General features: G+C 42.5%; 1 protein-coding gene across 1 annotated transcript in view; it reads right to left on the bottom strand.

Moving 5' to 3' along the window:
• LOC115099808 (atrial natriuretic peptide receptor 1-like) overlaps positions 1–17,726 on the bottom strand; it is a 73,271-nt gene that overhangs the window by 22,932 nt on the left and 32,613 nt on the right. Inside the window, exons 9-12 of the mRNA XM_029617657.1 lie at positions 10,156–10,297; positions 6,356–6,404; positions 6,149–6,250; positions 14–133 (exon numbers count right to left, since the gene is read on the bottom strand). Of these exons, the coding sequence (XP_029473517.1) occupies positions 14–133; positions 6,149–6,250; positions 6,356–6,404; positions 10,156–10,297 (413 nt within the window). The remainder of the gene's footprint in view (positions 1–13; positions 134–6,148; positions 6,251–6,355; positions 6,405–10,155; positions 10,298–17,726) is intronic.

Here is a 17,726-nt window from a genome sequence, read left to right as displayed (position 1 = left end):
AGTCTGCCCTTACCAGGTTCATCATCATGTCCACTGGGCTCACTCTGTTTGGATTCATTTTCTCCAGACTTTTCTTGATTTGTTCAAATGATGGCCTCATCATTGGATTGTAGGCCCAGCACCTTCTTATTAGCTATAAAATACACAGTTTATATCGGAATTTAGTTAGGGCTCTGACTCTCCATAAGGATGGGACTGTTGTATGATGCGGCAGAACTGGGACTGGGCACATGGCTCACTATCAATTATGAAGATTAGGGGTATGCACTGAACATTTGTTCATTTTGTTTTTTTCATTTCATTTTTTTGTTTCGTTTCTTGTTTCGTTTTGTTTCGTTTTCTTCTTTCAAAACCAAACAACAAATGAAAAAGAAGAAGTTAAAACCAAAACGTCGAGTCCATACAGTCCCATTTAACTTTGCCATTGCTGCCACCACCAAAGTGCCCCACAGCGCATCTCCCCTGGCCCCAAACTCACCCAGAGTCCCCCAACTACTTATTCATCTTAGGTCTAAGGGGGCAGGAGGGATCCCCAGTCACTCCTGACCCACTGGGACTCCATTTCAAAATGGTGCCAGTAGGCCCTAAAGCTGGCACCATTTTGTTCTTCAGAGGTGCAGGGAGGTACAGATATAGCTCTGTATAACAAAATGGTGCCAGCCTTAGGGTTTGCTGGCGCCAGTTTGTTCTTCAGAGGTACCCCTGCAGGGAGGTACAGATATAGCTCTGTATAACAAAATGGTGCCAGCCTTAGGGTTTGCTGGCGCCAGCTTGTTCTTCAGAGGTACCCCTGCAGGGAGGTACAGATATAGCTCTGTATAACAAAATGGTGCCAGCCTTAGGGTTTGCTAGCGCCAGTTTGTTCTTCAGAGGTACCCCTGCAGAGAGGTACAGATATAGCTCTGTATAACAAAATGGTGCCAGCCTTAGGGTTTGCTGGCGCCAGTTTGTTCTTCAGAGGTACCCCTGCAGAGAGGTACAGATATAGCTCTGTATAACAAAATGGTGCCAGCCTTAGGGTTTGCTGGCGCCACTTTGAAATGGTGATATATCAAAACTGATTAAACAAAACTAAGCTTATTTTTTATCTTTATATCTGCATGTTAATTTTGAAGAAGTTCGCAATACATTTTTTGAAGACCTTACCAAATGACATTGTTTTTACATAGTTTTATGTAGTCACTTAGTATATGCAAACAGTTCAGTGTGCCACATACTGAAATAGCAGCCCAGCCTATACATATTTGCCTAGTTTTACTATTTCTGAAACTACCACTAGCTAATTACTGATGACACACTATATTCACAGTACAATTCACAGTACAAGCAACAAAAAACAGTACAATGTTTTTTGTTGCTTGTTTCATTTAGTGACATCACAATCCAGGGTTTGTGATTTCATGGCTTACTACCTTACTAGCAATTATTAACAGAGCCTCAACTACCTTTATTTTATATCAACAAATAGGGAAAGCAGGCAGAGACATAGCTTCAGGAATACCTTTTAACATAAATTTGTAGCAGGGATGTGGGGAGTGCCTGTGAGAGATTTGTGGTGGGGTGTGTTTGTGGGAATAGAAAGAGTGAGTGGATGAGAGGGTATAGATTTCATGTGTGGGGTGGGATGAGTTTGGTGGATATCTGTGTATCTGCATGCATGGGTGGTGGAGTTGTAGATGTAAGAGTATGTATATGGGGGGGTATAGGGATAAGTGCATGTGTATGTGTGTATGTGTGTGTGGAAGGGATATCTGGGGAGGATGCCTATATGGAGTATGTGTGTGTTTGGGTGGGTTGGGAGGTTAGGAGGGGTTTAAGAAGGGGTTGTTTGTGCATGGAGGTTGTGGGGTATGATTTTTGGGGGTATGACTGTGTACGTTTCTGTGAGGTAGTGTGTGCATGGATTGTATCTGTGGGTATGGGGGGAACTGTGTGTAAGCTGCATATATTTGAAGGAGTTGTGTGTGGGGGGACTCTGAGAGGTATGGATGTGTAGGATATGAGTATAGGTGGGATATGAGTATATAAATGTGTGTATTTGTGTAGGTTTGTGAGGGGTTATATGGAGGGATAGTCTGTGGCAGTGTTGTGATTATAAGGAGAGTTGTGAGTTGGTTTTATTTTAGGGGTGTTTATAGGGCATGTGGAGATATGATTGAGGCAAGTATGCTTTGGTGTGTTTGTATGTGTTTCTGCAAGGGTGTGTGTGGGAAGTGTGAATTGAGAGGTGGCATTTATTTTTCCTGTTTATGTGCGGGGTGTAGGTATGGGTGTGCTGGGAGCAGATGTACAATGTATGTGGGTGAGGCAGGGTGCATGTGTTTGGGAGGTGTAGGAATGTGTGGTATGTGTGTAGATGTGTGTGGGGAATGACGGTTTGGGTAGTTGGAGGTGTGCTTTTGTTTGTGAGATGGATGCATGCAAGGGTGTATATGGGTGTCTGTGTGTGAGGTCTGTGTATGAGGCTGTGCGCAGAGGTACATGGGGATGGGATATGAGACAGTGTGGAGGGTGGGGTGTGTGTGTACTTTAGAAGCACCTTTTGTGCCATCCTTAGCCAGTTACTTCAGTTATTTTCCCTGCCTCTATCTCTGCCTGTGTTGCTCTGTGGCAAACTGCTGGAAGGGTTCAGGGAGGAGGGATTCGGATGGAGTGCTTAAACAGCATCTATCAGTTTCCCATTTAAAAGCAATGGGAATTGTTTTGGACGCTTGGTTCTCTGAAAATACTGGTTTGATGCTCCTAGTATTCAAACTGAGATATTCACATTTTCTTCCTGCATGCCAAATTTGGGAACTTTCATCCCCTTTTTTGGAGAGTTGTGCCATAGACAGACAGACGGATGGACATCAATCCCTTTGATTTTATTTATTTATTTATTTTTACAATCTTATATTCCTCACTCTTCCAGAAACAGACTGCCCAGGGTGGATGACATGATTACATAAATAATAAAATTGCAATGTACATACTAAGAATAAAATCATTAAAAAACATTAAAAACAACATTAAAATTCAGTTACACCAAATACGTCTCTAAGCTACATGGCCTTTACCTACTGTCTAAACTCCTTCATGCTGCCTTCATTTCTTAAGTGCACAGGAAGCTTATGCCACGTTGCAGGAGCAACAAATCCCACACCAGGAATTCCTATCATAATCTGACATACTTTATTCCAACATTCTGTGTATTGGAAAGCATAAAAAGTGTCTGAAAATCATGGAAGGAAGGGTGAGTAAAGGTAACTAACTTCTATCATAATTAGGTCCTATAATAATATTCATGCTCCAGAACTTAAGAGCAGATTAGAATTTGCTCACATGACATGTTGCCAGCCCCCCAAAATACTTCTGTCACCTACCACACAACCAATTGTTTTATAGGGAAGTCAGGAGACCGTCTGAAATCTCTCTCTTTCTTATTCTGAGTGGTTCTGCTTTTTACAGCTGCAGGAGACTGACAGACAGTGACAGTTGCCTAAGAAACCCAGGCCTTTGGTTCTGTCCTTTCTTGTCAGTTTTGACGTGTCAGATCTTGATGAGCCAAAAACTTAGACTTCCTGTCACCTTCTGTTCGCTCATCAAAACTTCTCCACCCCTACCCCCCACCATACAGCCCCTTCCCCTTCTATCATTGGAATGCCTTTGACAATTCACTTATATTTTCTGGAAAGATCATCTTTTGCTCATTCTAGTCTGACCTGAGGAAGGGAGTATTAGCTCTTGAAAACTGGTCACGAAAAGTATTAAGTTAGTCCAAGGTATCACCTTATATATATATCTTGTATATTTTTTGTTATCCTTAATGTTCATGTAGTTAAGTGGGTTAACGCGGCAACCACGTAACTTTATACATGTTCTAAATGTCAGCAGCTGAACGCCCTCGGGTTGACAGGCGTTTTCTCTCAGATTGCTGCTACGGTACCTGCAAACTCTCTGGGACTAAATGCCCTCTTCACTATTTATGATTTCGCTGCTAGTCATGTGCAGCCTTTACAAACAAAATTCTGCCACATTTAAAGGGTAGAAGTTCACCTCAAAGGGAACTGAACTCATGACCAGCCCAAATGTTGAGATCTGGATAAAAATGCCACAACTGCTGTGCAGCTTATACAAAGAATCATTCCTGGGACTTGCAACGCAAACAAACACTCCGCATCTGTTTATGTGAGCGATAAACAAGAAAAGAGAGCCATCATCTCCCGAGGAGCTGCTGGAAAGCACTCTTTAGTTCAGGGTTTCCCAAATCTGCCCTGGTGACCCCACAGTCGGTCGGGTTTTCAGGCTATCCACAGTGAATATTCATGAGGTAAATGGGCACATAGTGATCATTTATTTATTTATTTATTTTTACAATCATCTTTCATCTTATTTGCTTCTGTTGCAAATTGTCATATCGTCTAAGTAAGCAGGCCTGAGGTAAGCTTTCTTTTGGAAATATTTTACTTTCCATTTCTTATACCTCCAAAAAATCAAATGCTGGACATTTTTTGACTTTCAAAAATTGTTCTCTTTTCCTTAGCATGAAAGATTGGACAAGTTGTAGGTGAAACCTTTTAATTGAAATAACTTAATACACTTACGACTAGCTTTCGAGAGCTATACACTACTGACATCAGCGTACAGAATATGGTTCTTGAAAGCTTGTCACAGATGTGTTAGGTCAGTCTAATAAAATGATATCGCCTACAACTTGTTTGTTAACCTTTCTTTCCACGTCTCGAGGTGGACTGTGTCTCTCGCGATCTGTTGGGTTTCAGTGCTGGGTTGGCTTGCAAAAGCATGCGAGCATGTGCAAAAGAGAACAGAAAGAACAAGACGTCATGGGGCAACTTTCAGCAGCCTGCGTTGATGCAAAAAGGGTAGTGGCACTCTTTTAACGCCTGTACTTTGTAGCTAATTTTCAAAAGAGACCTAATCCCTTTCAAAAACTTAACCAGCATAAAGCGCATGTGGCTAAAAACACCCCTCGTGTTTTGCGGCTGTCATTTCCATGGGCAGCCAAGCAAGGGTAAAATAGCGCCCGGCCTGTCCTTTTGAAAGCAGCAAGCTCACAAACCCTTTACCTCCCGTGACCTTAACGCTGCCCTGGCGAGACGTGCGGGCACAGTTGAAGCCTGGGCGTACTTTTAGCTGGACTGAGGAAAGTCAATGGCTTTGAAAACTGTCTTCAGAATGTAACTACATCCCCCAATGACTCCCAGACTTTCTTACGCCCCGCTGGTGGAACAGAGATCTTATCGCAGCCTGCACGAAGCCCCAAGCTACAAAGACATCCTCAAGAGTGTACGTCTCTTGCTTATACCTACAGGCATGGGGTAGTTTCACAACAGAAACCAAATTCCAGCATTGCATTTACAATTGGGTGATAAACAGGATTAGGGTTTGGAAATAAATTCTGCCCAATCAAACACAATTCTACAGTCTTACTCATTCAGGACCTGGCTCTGCATGTCCAGTTTACTAACAAACATGAAAATGGGCATGGAAACCGCGGCATGCGAGAGCTTTTCCTTGCAGATGTACAAGTACACAATTACAAAGAATTGTAACACTGTGATGAGTCAAAAAAATTGTAATTATGTCCCAATATTTTTGGGGGTTGTGAGTATGTGGGGGTAGGAATGACTGGTGAGAGGAGGATGGAAATACCACTGTAAACGCCATGCTATTGGATAAGCAGCAAGGTAGGTTACAGGCCCATTAGTCTGAATGAGCCGCTACTGCAGCTAAATGCATATCCCCGACAAATCTATTCTTAACGTAATTATGGGGGGCATTTTCAAAAGCATAGACCCAGGTAATTAGAGTCATGGGTGGGGGGGGGGGGGGTAGTTACAGGAGTAAATCCCTGAGCTGAAAATTCTCCCTTTCCCTAGACTAAATTAGCCACTGAGCTTCACTAGGAAGCTAAATTAGGTTGTGGGAAAAAAGATGGGGGGGAGGGGAGGCCAAGGAAGGGAAAGCACACACAAAGATTTTATTTTTGCAGATCCCTGGGCATGCATTCTCCTGCAGACTCTGCCCACAGTTAAGAGAAACTACCTAGGCACCTGTGGATTTCCCCCCATAAGTGCAATGAGTTTGCCTATACTCAGCCCCTCTCCTGCCACTACTCAGTGAGACACGCCGCACCCATAGGTCATACCTCGGAATAGTCGGCTTGACTGGGACAGTCCTGGTCTGGTTTTCCAGTGGTTAGCTCTGGGAGGGCAGGGCGCCACGTCACGTCCCTAAGATAAGCATCGTCCTTATTTTATAAACATCAAGAAGATAATGTAATGCACAGTTAAACAGAGCCTGAGAGTATGCAGATATAAAAAGTCACAAAGTATAAGCAAATCTGCATACTCACAGGAATAGGGCCACATCTGCTAGCAATTTCCAGAAGGATCACTGCATAACTGGTAAAAAAAAAAAGAAAAAAAAAAGAAGGCAATAAGGAGTTAGCTTCAGGCTCAGAACTGCTCTTCAAAGTATGCATAGAGTCTGCACCAGTGCACTGTTGTTCTTGAGTATCATTACCCCCTGAATATTCTTATCGAATGTGCTTAGTGTCCCCGAGCATTGCGTTGTAATTCCACTGCATGGTAACTAACATTATTTGTACAGGGTCTCTTGAGAAGTGGAGCTACAAGCTGCCTAAGTCAGTTCTAACAGCGATAGACACGAAGAGATGGATCGGTAAAAAGGACTTTTATTGAATCTTGCCCGACTCTGGCCGAGTTTCGCTCTTCTAGGAGCTGCCTCAGGGGCTTATCAGCCACATCTGTTGGCTCTTCCACGAGCACGCTATTTTTTTAAAAAATTACAAGGTATTGAAAGTTGAATCTTTTCATACATTGGAACTATGTATGAGAAATATACTCATTGGTTGAAACCATACTGCAGTGTGGAATGTAGTAATTACTTCTCATACATAGTTCCAATGTATGAAAAGATTCAACTTTCAATACCTTGTAATTTTTAAAAAAATAGTGTGCTCGTGGACGAGCCAACAGATGTGGCTGATAAGCCCCTGAGGCAGCTCCTAGAAGAGTGAAACTCGGCCAGAGTTGGGCAAGATTCAATAAAAGTCCTTTTTACCGATCCATCTCTTCGTGTCTATCACTACTAGCCATCTTGGATCGGCTTCTGCTTTGTTTTCTAAGTCAGTTCTAAGGAATTTGTACCTAAGGCTTTGTCGCAGTTTTGCTTTAAAAGTGAATATGGTTGCTTTACCTTGTCATGATTTAGGAGTAAATTTATCTTAGATGATACTGGTATGTATAGACAACATGGGGTAGATTTTTTTAAAAAGCGCGTTCGCGTACTTTTGTTCGCGCACCAGGCGCAAACAAAAGTACGCTGGATTTTATAAGATACATGCGTATCTTCTAAAATCCTGGATCGGCGCGCGCAAGGCTGCCGATTTTGGGCAGCCGGCACGCGCCGAGCCGCACAGCCTGTCTCCGTTCCCTCCGAGGCCGCTCCGAAATCGGAGCGGCCTCGGAGGGAACTCTCTTTCGCCCTCCCCTCACCATCCCCTCCCTTCCCCTACCTAACCCACCCCCCCGGCCCTATCTAAACCCCCCACTACCTTTATCCACGGATTTATGCCTCCCGGAGGAAGATGTAAATCCACGCGTGCCAGTGGGCTGCTGGCGCGCCGAGACCCGACCCGGGGGCGGTCCGGAGGGCGCGGCCACGCCCCCGGAACGCCCCGGCCTGAAACCACGCACCCGGGCCCGCCCCCGAAACGCCACGTCCCGCCCCCAAAATGTCGCGTCGTTCAGCCCCGCCCCCGACACGCCCCCTTCGAAAAACCCCGGGACCTACGCGCGTCCCGGGGCTCTGCGCGCGCCGGCGGCCTATGGAAAATAGGCGCGCCGGCGCGCAAGGCCCTGCTCGCGTAAATCCAGGCGGATTTACGCGAGCAGGGCTTTTAAAATCCGCTCGCATGTGTGTTTGGTGTACAGTACTGCTCCCCATAACCTTTATCATAATATCAAGTTCTTCAAACTGTTTGAATAATCCTTACCACCTTGTTCAGCTGCTTCAGTTTGAGTTTTGTTTCAGCTATAATTTGTTTTAACTGGACTGTGGTAGCACTGAGCACAGATAATGTCACCTTGTCATATGTTAGGTGCATTGATACCTCATGTGTTGTGTTGTTGCCTTTAGTCATGTCATAGAAACTATTTAGCTGTTCAGATGGATGCATGGTCCTTCCTATCAGTTTTTCAATGTTCCACAGATGATAAACCTGCAAACAAATTCTCGTGTTTTATAATTCTGTGTATTGTTCTACAGCATAAGGTGATTTATACCAGAAGTAGGGATGATCGACCAACTGGTCAATCAGTTCTGGGTTTATTCCACTGCCTACATGGGCTTGCAGTTTTGCTGTCCCTATTGATTTCCCTAAAAAAAACAAGACTCCAAGTCTATGCAGGCAGAGTGGAAAAATCAAGACTGTATCAACTTGCCCTGAAAATCTGGAGCCAGTTGGCAGCCCTAACCAGAATATTAAGAACCAGGTCCAGTACTGCCTCCTCCCATGTGAGTTCCATAACCAGTTGATGGAACAGTTTTCTCTGCAGAGAATCCAGTATCTCTTTTCCTCTGGAGGATACTGCAGCCAGGATGTCCACATCAATATCTGGCAGATTGAAATCCCCTAGCAATATCACTTCCCCTTTGATAGCAAGTTTGTGAATATCCTCCATTAAATCTGAATCTATTTCTTCTGTCTGTATATTACACCAATATAAACAGATGTTCCATTACAGATTAATCCACAGTGCCTCCTCATAGAAACATAGAAACATAGAAACATAGAAATGATGGCAGAAGAAGACCGAATGGCCCATCCAGTCTGCCCAGCAAGCCTCACACATTTTTTCTCTCATTCTTATCTGTTACTCTTAGCTCCTTGTTCAATTCCCCTTCCACCCCCACCATTAATGTAGAGAGCAGTGATGGAGCTGCATGCAAGTGAAATATCTAGCTTGATTAGTTAGGGGTAGTAGGGGCAGTAACTGCCGCGATAAGCAAGCTACACCCATGCTTATTTGTTTTACCTAGACTATGTTGTACAGCTCTTGTTGGGTTTTGTTTTTTTTTACTTCTCCCCTGCTGTAGAAGCAGAGAGCCATGCTGGATATGCATTGAAAGTGAAGTATCAGGCACATTTGGTTTGGGGTAGTAACCGCCGTAACAAGCCAGCTACTCCTCGCTTTGTGATTGCGAATCCTTTTTTTCTTCACCCCTGTTGTTGAAGCTATGCAGGATATGCGTGAAGCATCAGTTTTTTGTTTTTGTTTTATTTTTCCCCCTGCCGTTGTTTGTTGTTTGTTTGTTTGTTAATTTTTTTTTTCCCCTGCCGTTGAAGCAGAGAGCTATGCTGGAAATGCGTGATGTATCAGTCTTTCTCCCATGCCGATGCAGCAGAGAACCATGCTGGATATGCATGGAAAGTGAAGTATCAGGCACATTTGGTTTGGGGTAGTAACCGCCGTAACAAGCCAGCTACTCCCCGCGTTTTGAGTGCGGGGAGTAGCTGGCTTCACCTCATAAGTCCTGCAATTCTGTTGCTTTAATATTCTGGGGTGGTTTTTTTTTTACATATAGGTCCACTTCTCCCTTTTCCCTTCCTGAATAGGTTACAGCCCAGTAATGGTTTTCTGTGTACCACATCTTCATAACAGTCCCTACACCCAAGTCAGCTGCTTCCATGACTGCCTCTAGACCTGGGACTTTATTTCCCACACTATAGGCATTAGTGTACAGAGCTTTCCAGATGTTGCCCTTTTTTCTATACAAGAGTTTGTTTTACTTACCTACAGTTAGGTAAACTGCAATATAACTACAGTAATTACTGCAACATGCAAGTGCATCAAGACTGAGATAGGACGGGAATGTATTGTGCACAAGAGGACATCTTGCCAGGAAATGAATGGCATAATCTTAATGAGTTTAGCCTCCTAGGAGAATTCTCTTATCCGCCCATCCTGGCAAAAAGGAGGGCATCCAATGAAGATTTCAAGGGGCAGGGGGCAAACTAGGGAAAAGTGAAATATGACCAGAAATAATTAAAAGCTTGTAAGAAAGGCGCCAAGGAGCTAAGACCAGGAGACCATCGCAAGAGCATTCAGCGTTATCTTATCTTGTTACCTGTAGACATCACCGGCTGTAGTACTGCCCCTGCTGTTACCCAGAATTTCCTCAGGAGGGCGGTAGATGTGAGTCTGCTTTTTATTCAGCTTGTGAGTGAATTCCTCAAAATCATCACTTCTATACACTAACAGGCCGTAATCTGTAAAATATTATTGGAAAACAGTGTTCTTAGCAATCAAATGATCTTCTAAAATGATTGCATATTACCCCTGCGTGCTTACAGCATGTTCTGTACTACAGAAATTAACTGATTCATGGCAGTGTTGGATTCCACATGGGCATTTATTTATTTATATTTTTGTATTGCTTCACTGATTAAAAATCGCTCAAAGCAATGTACAGCATTTATTTATTTAGCATTTTTTATATACCGAGGTATAGCATAGTTGCCTTCACAGTTGCCTTCACTCCACAAAACAAATTAAAACACATTCTTGTTAAAATCTAAATACAAATTATAATAAAATAACTTTAAAATGTTCTTTTACAAACACAAACTGCTCACTGCCGCCCACAGATCTCAATACTCCATCCTACTTAATGATAGGTACATTAGATGTTAACGGATTGAGATATTTCAATTTTCTTCTAAATTTTTAAAAATTTATTTTCTCCCTTAATTCAATGGGGAGATCATTCCAGAGTGCAGGAGCACTACCTTCAGAGGATCTTTTCGACAATCTTAGTTGTCGGAAACATTTTGCTGGAAGAATTTATAACAAAAATTTTCCTTTTATTTATTTATTTTATTTATTTATTTATCGAGTTTTATATACCATCGTTTGGTTTCGCCATCACATCGGTTTACAAAGTTTCGATGTTTAACAGAGTGTTCAAAAATTCATACGCTTGTTAACATATTTATCTTATTCGTTATAAACATAGCTTGGTTGTAAATTGTACAGGTTAAATTACGTGTTTTGGATTGGGTCTGCATGTTTATATGGGTCGACAGGGAGGGAAGATGTATCAAAGAGTCATAGGGTGCTTTGGTTAACAGCCAAGTTTTTAGTTCTTTTTTGAATGTAAACACCTACTTGTCTCATGCCTTTTAAATCGTTTTCTCAGATTTATAGAACCAATTCCACGGAAAGCTTTAAATGCTAAAATCAAACATTTACATTTCCAACAAAAGGATACGGTAACCAATGGAGTTGAAGTAAGAGAGGACTGGCTGAGATTTTTCTAGTGCATCCTGTAACAATATATGTGTAGCAGTATTCTCTGGATTATTTGAAGTTTAAGTATTGACTTTCCAAATAAACCCAAATACAAAATATTGCAGTAATCTATGCATGGTAAAATGAATGCATATGTCATTGCTTTCACTGCCTGAAAATCTGAATATGGATGTAACTGTCGAACTATTTTCAATTTCCCATATGTCTGACATAGCAAACTAGCTACTTGCTTTTCCATTGATAGGTCCTCGTCAATAATCACCTCCAAAGATCTCACCTCACATACTTTTGGAACAATTCGCTTAAAGCAATAATTGATCCTAAGTATTGAGTAAGGTTGTAGAAAAGAAAGTACATTTTATTTTATTTTTCATTTGGTTTTCTAATAATTTAGTTATGTTGCATTTTGTTTCATTTTATTGTTTTAATGCAAGCTAAAACCATTTAATGCACACTAAATGAGTTAACATTTCCTAAAATATTTTACCGTGCACTAAATAATTTTAGCACTTACTAAAATGACAAAATAAAATGAAACAAGAAATTGTAGGGTTTATGTGTTTGTTTGTTTGTTTTTTTCAGGTTGGAAATAACTTAAAAGTTTTTCCCATTTCATTTAACTATGACAGCACATCTCGAGTATTGAGCGTGATCTAGAAAGATCCTTTCTCTCAATGGGCTAGAGGTAAAATACAGAGCCACATACTGTTTTGGAGGATAACATGAAATCTTCTCCATAACTTGTGGGTTAGCATATGACATCAATTCCTTGATAGCATAACCTGCCCCGTACTGGGCCTTTCAGGGAGCCCATGCTGGCCCGCAGATGATAAAGGGCAAGTGTGAGTGCAGCACAGAGAAAACAAATCTCCCCCCCAAGAAAACCTTACATTTATTTAATTATTTTTTCCCCGCTTTTTGGAGCAGAAGAAAATTACCTTTTTTATGATTTTGCCCTCTATACAATAGTGGTACGGTTGGAGGGGGATGTTTTGCACGATGCACGTTTAAAAACATTTAAAACAACAGCCATAAAAAGCATAAAGGCTAGTAACTGCGCCAGGTAGAAAATCAACAGTTACAGTCATTTCACGATGGTAGCTTGAAACTGGAAGGAAATGGTCACTTTACTTTCCAAAGGGTGTGTACCAGTATGATATATCAGGGGTTTCACACTTCCTTTGTTTACATTTCATATACGTCCCAAGCGTGCACAGGGAAGCAACTTAGCCTAGCTGAGACACCATTCCACTGGGCTACATGAATGCTACTTTGGTACTAATTGGCTCCGATCAGAGAAAGCTGAGCCCCCAAAGCAGCAGGACCCGTATTAGTTATTTATACATTTATAGCCTGCTTATCTTACATGCTAAGCGGGTTACAAGAGTACATACAGATTTTGGCAAATAAAAAATAAACAATTAACTTTGCACACTTTGATGTTTTGAGACATGGCCTTTTGACCGCAGGACTGAAAGATCTGGGTGGCTGTTGGACAAGCTCCTGGGTGGGACTCAGGTTTTCTTATAAATAGGCAGAAGCTCTTACCAGAGATTTTGCAGACCCATCGATCATCAATGACGCAATTTCTTGATGTTAATCTCCCGTGGAAGATTTTATGCTGATGTAAATAAGCCATTCCCCGTGCTATGTCTGTTGCAAACGATAGCCTTGAAAAAAAAGGAGATTGACTAATTGGTCATTTTATAGTATTTTATAGCCTCATGGTGGTGAAGAGAAAATGTTTTAAGAATGAAACCAACACCTGAGGGACTTGAGAATGGAAGAAGATACTGAAAAATCAACACACAGACCTTAATTCTGTTAAATTGGGAGACAGGCTCAGGAGTAAATATCCTCAAGGCAGACTAGACCCAAATATATAAAATTTTACAGCAGCAGAGAAAAATGCAGCTCGAGAAGTTCACAGACTTTAGATCACAATAATAAGAATAATTTTGACTTTTATATGGCACCCTGCCCAAAGTGCTTCACATTAAAATACATGATAGAAAGCTGAAACTTTACCTATTGATGGATGGGAAGGGGCAGTGGTCTCCTCCCATGAAAGTGAGTTTCAGAGATGAGCTCTTAACTGCACAGAAAACTTCACTGGATGATCAAGACAACTGTAGCTTTCTAGTCAGGGTCCTCCCTATTTCCTGAAGAAGGGGCCATCTTCGGGCACTGCTGAGTACTTGTAAACTTACTGCAGAGTCCCAGGAGTTCTTCCAGTTGTGGGGAGGGGGGGAGGGAGCCTCTGGCTTCAAAACTCAAGGAGATGTATGACACAACACTCCACCAACAGTGCTCACACCAAGAAATGTTGTTCCAGCAAAGGAAAACTTTACTGTGGCAAAAAGGATGGCAGGTAAGAAAAGTTCCACATCCACAAAACGATATAAAAATCAGGAATTGCATTCACTTGAAGAAACACATATACAAATGCAGAGCTTAGAGCTCCCAAGACTTTCTTAAAAGCTATTTAGGGAAATTCCGTTGCTTATACAGACTCTCCCTGGCCTGCTCCTCTGATTCCATTGCCTGGGATGGATGCAGCTTTATTCACCAAAATAGGACTGCCTTCCCTCTCCAGGCTCCTTTCTCCACCTGGAGAGGGAAGGCAGTGTCTCCCCCTCCATCTCCTCACAGGGCGCAGGCCAGCAAGCATGCTGACTCTCCCACCGCAAAACCACTCCCTCTAGTGATTGTAGGCGAGCACCTTTACATTACCACAAAGATCCCCCCAAGGGGGATGGACCAAAGTACATAGCTACACTTCTCATACAGAACATACATCTTGATCAGGTTCTGATAGGCCTAACACAGTCCAATCCAATAAATGACCTCCAGTAGTTACTTAAGTGTATTTTGGGGTTTTTTTGTATGGGAGTTTGACCCCCTCCCCATTTAGTCAGAATCCAAGCAGCTTTATGCCTCAGATTTCTCCTTCTCAGCCAAATGATCAAGAAGAGACTTTGGCTTCAACTAATGACTCAGACTTTCCATTTGATTTTGACCAAAAAGTCCGAGATGTGATCATGTAACAATACACGCGGGGAAGTCATTTCCAGATCGAGTGTTTCCAGATCGAGTGTTTGGTCAGTGAGGCTGAACAAGGAGTGGCTCTGTTTTTGTATTGAAAGTCATCGTCATTATTGCCTTCTAAGCAAAGTGAGTTGGGAAAAGAAGATTCTTTTAAATACGAGGGGGAGACAATAAATATGGGGAATTTTAGTACAGCATCAAAACATTTTAAAGTCACCTTATTTATTACAACTCCCCCTTTGTAGTAGCATAGGCATGAAACTGCATGCAAAACAATTCACCTAAATCCCCAATTCAAGGGGATATCGTTGTTTAAAAGAACATCGGCCAGGCTTCCTTTTGGGCAATATTCTGTCACTATGGAAACATACATCACATTAATGGATCCGCCAATGAATTTACATATATTAGGATGATCCAGATTTCTGGGGGGGAAAAAAAGCAAAATTTGAATCAGAGCTGCAAAATATTTTCTTTACTAATTCAAAGCACAATTTACCAAGTACTGCCACTATTTTAAAGCAAATGTCTTGAACACACATACCTCACCCCTTACCCCAGGGTCCACCACACATGCCTCGGACGACAGTCATTGCATGTTAGCATGCTGTCTATCACTGGCCTCAAAAGTCCTGTAGTCACCGATGTGGACCAGGTGGCTCCAGGCAGCTCTTGTTTTGTTAACCTAGCCTTCCTGAAAACAATATCAGAGAGCTGCAGAGGGACCCAGTTTCTGGAAGACATATCAGACTCCTCCTCCTCACTTTTTTTATTGCTTCTCCTAAGTAGTGATGCACAGCAGGTGGTTCACAGGACTCTGTTGCTCTAAGAGCACTGCCAGGCTCTTGAAACTGGGAATTCTCCAGAACTGACTCAGAGTCTCTGGCTCTCCAGATTAAGGTCCCAGTTTCTCCGGCCACATGGTTATTCTAAACATACTGCTATTCTGCAGTCAACAGTTGAGCTCATATGACCACAGGGTACGGTTTCCAAACGTCTCTGATTTTTGGGATCTGTACCCAATTTGGGATCCGTGACTTTGTCAACCTCCTGTTCCTGATTGTCCTTGATTCTAGTGGGGCCAGGAAAGGATTTCTCTCTCTCTGCACCTATTCCTCAGTATTACACTCTGCCCCACACTTCCCGAATCCCCAATCTCCAGTACTTCCTGGCCTCCCCTCCTCTCCATCCTGTCCTGATCTGATGCCCCCCACCCCCACCCCAAGATTCCCTATCACTGGCAAATGGAGCAGGGCTTTACATCACATCAGTTTCCTCTACTATATGTGGCAAGTGTTAAGATATGAGCTGCAAGATCTACAGGGATCCATCCAGCTCATATTGGGAGACTGGCATTGTGCAGGGATAAAGAATTTTCATTTTTGGAGGGGGTTTCCCCATGAATTTTGTTTTGTTTAATGTTTATTTTGTTTCTTTAATTAAAAAAAAAAAAAGCATTAAAAAAAAAACCAGAAAAAAAAGAAGCAAGACATCCCGAGGCCTCCAATGCCCAACACCCATCCTTCCTATCTGGAAAAATTCTGAGGCCAGGATCCTCCCTGGCTCCCACTTATCCAGTCTGGGGGGGACCGCAGACAAGACTTAGGCCCAAGCCGAAGCCTTGGCCTTGCATAGGCCTAGGCAGGTCGGTCTATACCATACACAAGGCCTAAGCTTGGAGGCCTGGTCCCGATGCTGAGGCTCGACCGAGGCCCATCCCAATGCCTAGGTCTCAGCCTAGGCCAGGGCCTGGTCCAGAGGCCTGGTCCTGACACTTTACCTTGACTCAAGCTCAGACCCAATACTGGGGACCAACTGGATGCATCGATGCTGGGGCCTCAGCCGAGGCCTTAGAGATCCTTGCAATGTCTTCTTCTTTCTTCTTACTTGAAACAATGGCGTCCGCTCAGGACATGCCGGAGTTAATTAACACACGTGCATCATCCTCAGCAGAGGGTGCCATTTTAATGTACAGTAGCTAATTGAACTATGGCACTTCAAAATGGCACCCTCTGATGGGGAGGATGAGCTATTATTTCAAATAAGAAGAAAGAAGACAGAAGATATCGCATGAGGACTTCCAAGACCTGGGCTCCAGGCTTGGGCCTGGGCCTAACCCGAGACCCCAGCATTGGGCCTGCACTTGGACCAAGGTCCAGGCAGCAGGACTGGGCCTCCAGGCCGAGCCCCAACAACAGGCCTTGGCCTGGTCATGACATCAAGTCCCCGAAGGAGAAGATAAATGGGGGTCAGGAAATTTCCCTACTCCGGCAAAATCTTTCAGGCCTGAGCCTTTGCTTGGGTTTCGACAAAAGCCCCAGCATCAGACCCGGGCATTGGCCAAGACCCCAGTGTCCTGCTCCACCACCTCCACTGGGAGAGCAGTCCCTACATCCACCACCCTTCCAGTGAAGAAGGTCATTTGTACAAGAAGCGATTGGTAAAGTGTATGAAACCAACAAGGATGACCAAAGCTGGTATGCTTAGCTGTTCATTTGGCAGCTTAGCAAGGAATGTTACTATTACTCAGAAGCACTCAAACATTCTAAGGCATTTTGGGATGATGTGGAGCACACTTACCTAACTTGCTGCACTTCCTTCCTGATGGTTTTTGAGAGAACAAAGTTTTTCTTATGTATTTGTTTTATTGCTACTATCCTTCCATCACTGCAAAGTTAATAGGAATAATTAACAACTAAAATAGAAGGGTGAACAGACACACTAAACTCTGGGAATATATTGCATTTCTTTGAATACTGTGAATGAATTTCTGTCCTCAGTGCATGTGATACATCTTTTTAGAATGACTATTTGGAGTTGTGTATCTGCCTGAAAATTTACCCTTGGGGTAATTGCAGTTCTTCCTGTTAGTCAAACTCTCCACTTGGAATTTTAGCTCCAGGGTAACAGAAATATATTTTGCTACTGAATTTATTTTATTTATTTAATAGATTTATATACTGTAAAAATATAATAAAAGTAGTTTATAACATAATATTCATAATTCAAAATAACAGCAAAATACAAATTATATTAAATAAACATCATCAGAGTATAAATTAAATAAATAAGGTAAATAAATAAGAATAAAAATAACATTAAACATAAAATTAAAAATCTAAAACTTTAAATAACTTCGGGGCCAATGCTGCCATTAAAAAACATCTCTGTGATAAGCTTAACGCCCCCTCCTGGTCTAGAGCGCATAAGCTTATCCCATAAATATTTAGGACCATTGCCCCCTCATTGATTGAAACTAGATGGCCAGCAGCTTAAATTTAGCTCTCTCTTAAAAATTAGGTAGCCAATGAGGTGCTGGAAGCAGAGGAGAGACTCTCT

The sequence above is a fragment of the Rhinatrema bivittatum genome, chromosome 10 (genome assembly GCF_901001135.1).
Source record: "Rhinatrema bivittatum chromosome 10, aRhiBiv1.1, whole genome shotgun sequence".
Taxonomy (NCBI): Eukaryota; Metazoa; Chordata; class Amphibia; order Gymnophiona; family Rhinatrematidae; genus Rhinatrema; species Rhinatrema bivittatum.
Note: the sequence above shows the minus strand (reverse complement) of the source record. Positions and strands in the feature narration are given on the sequence as shown.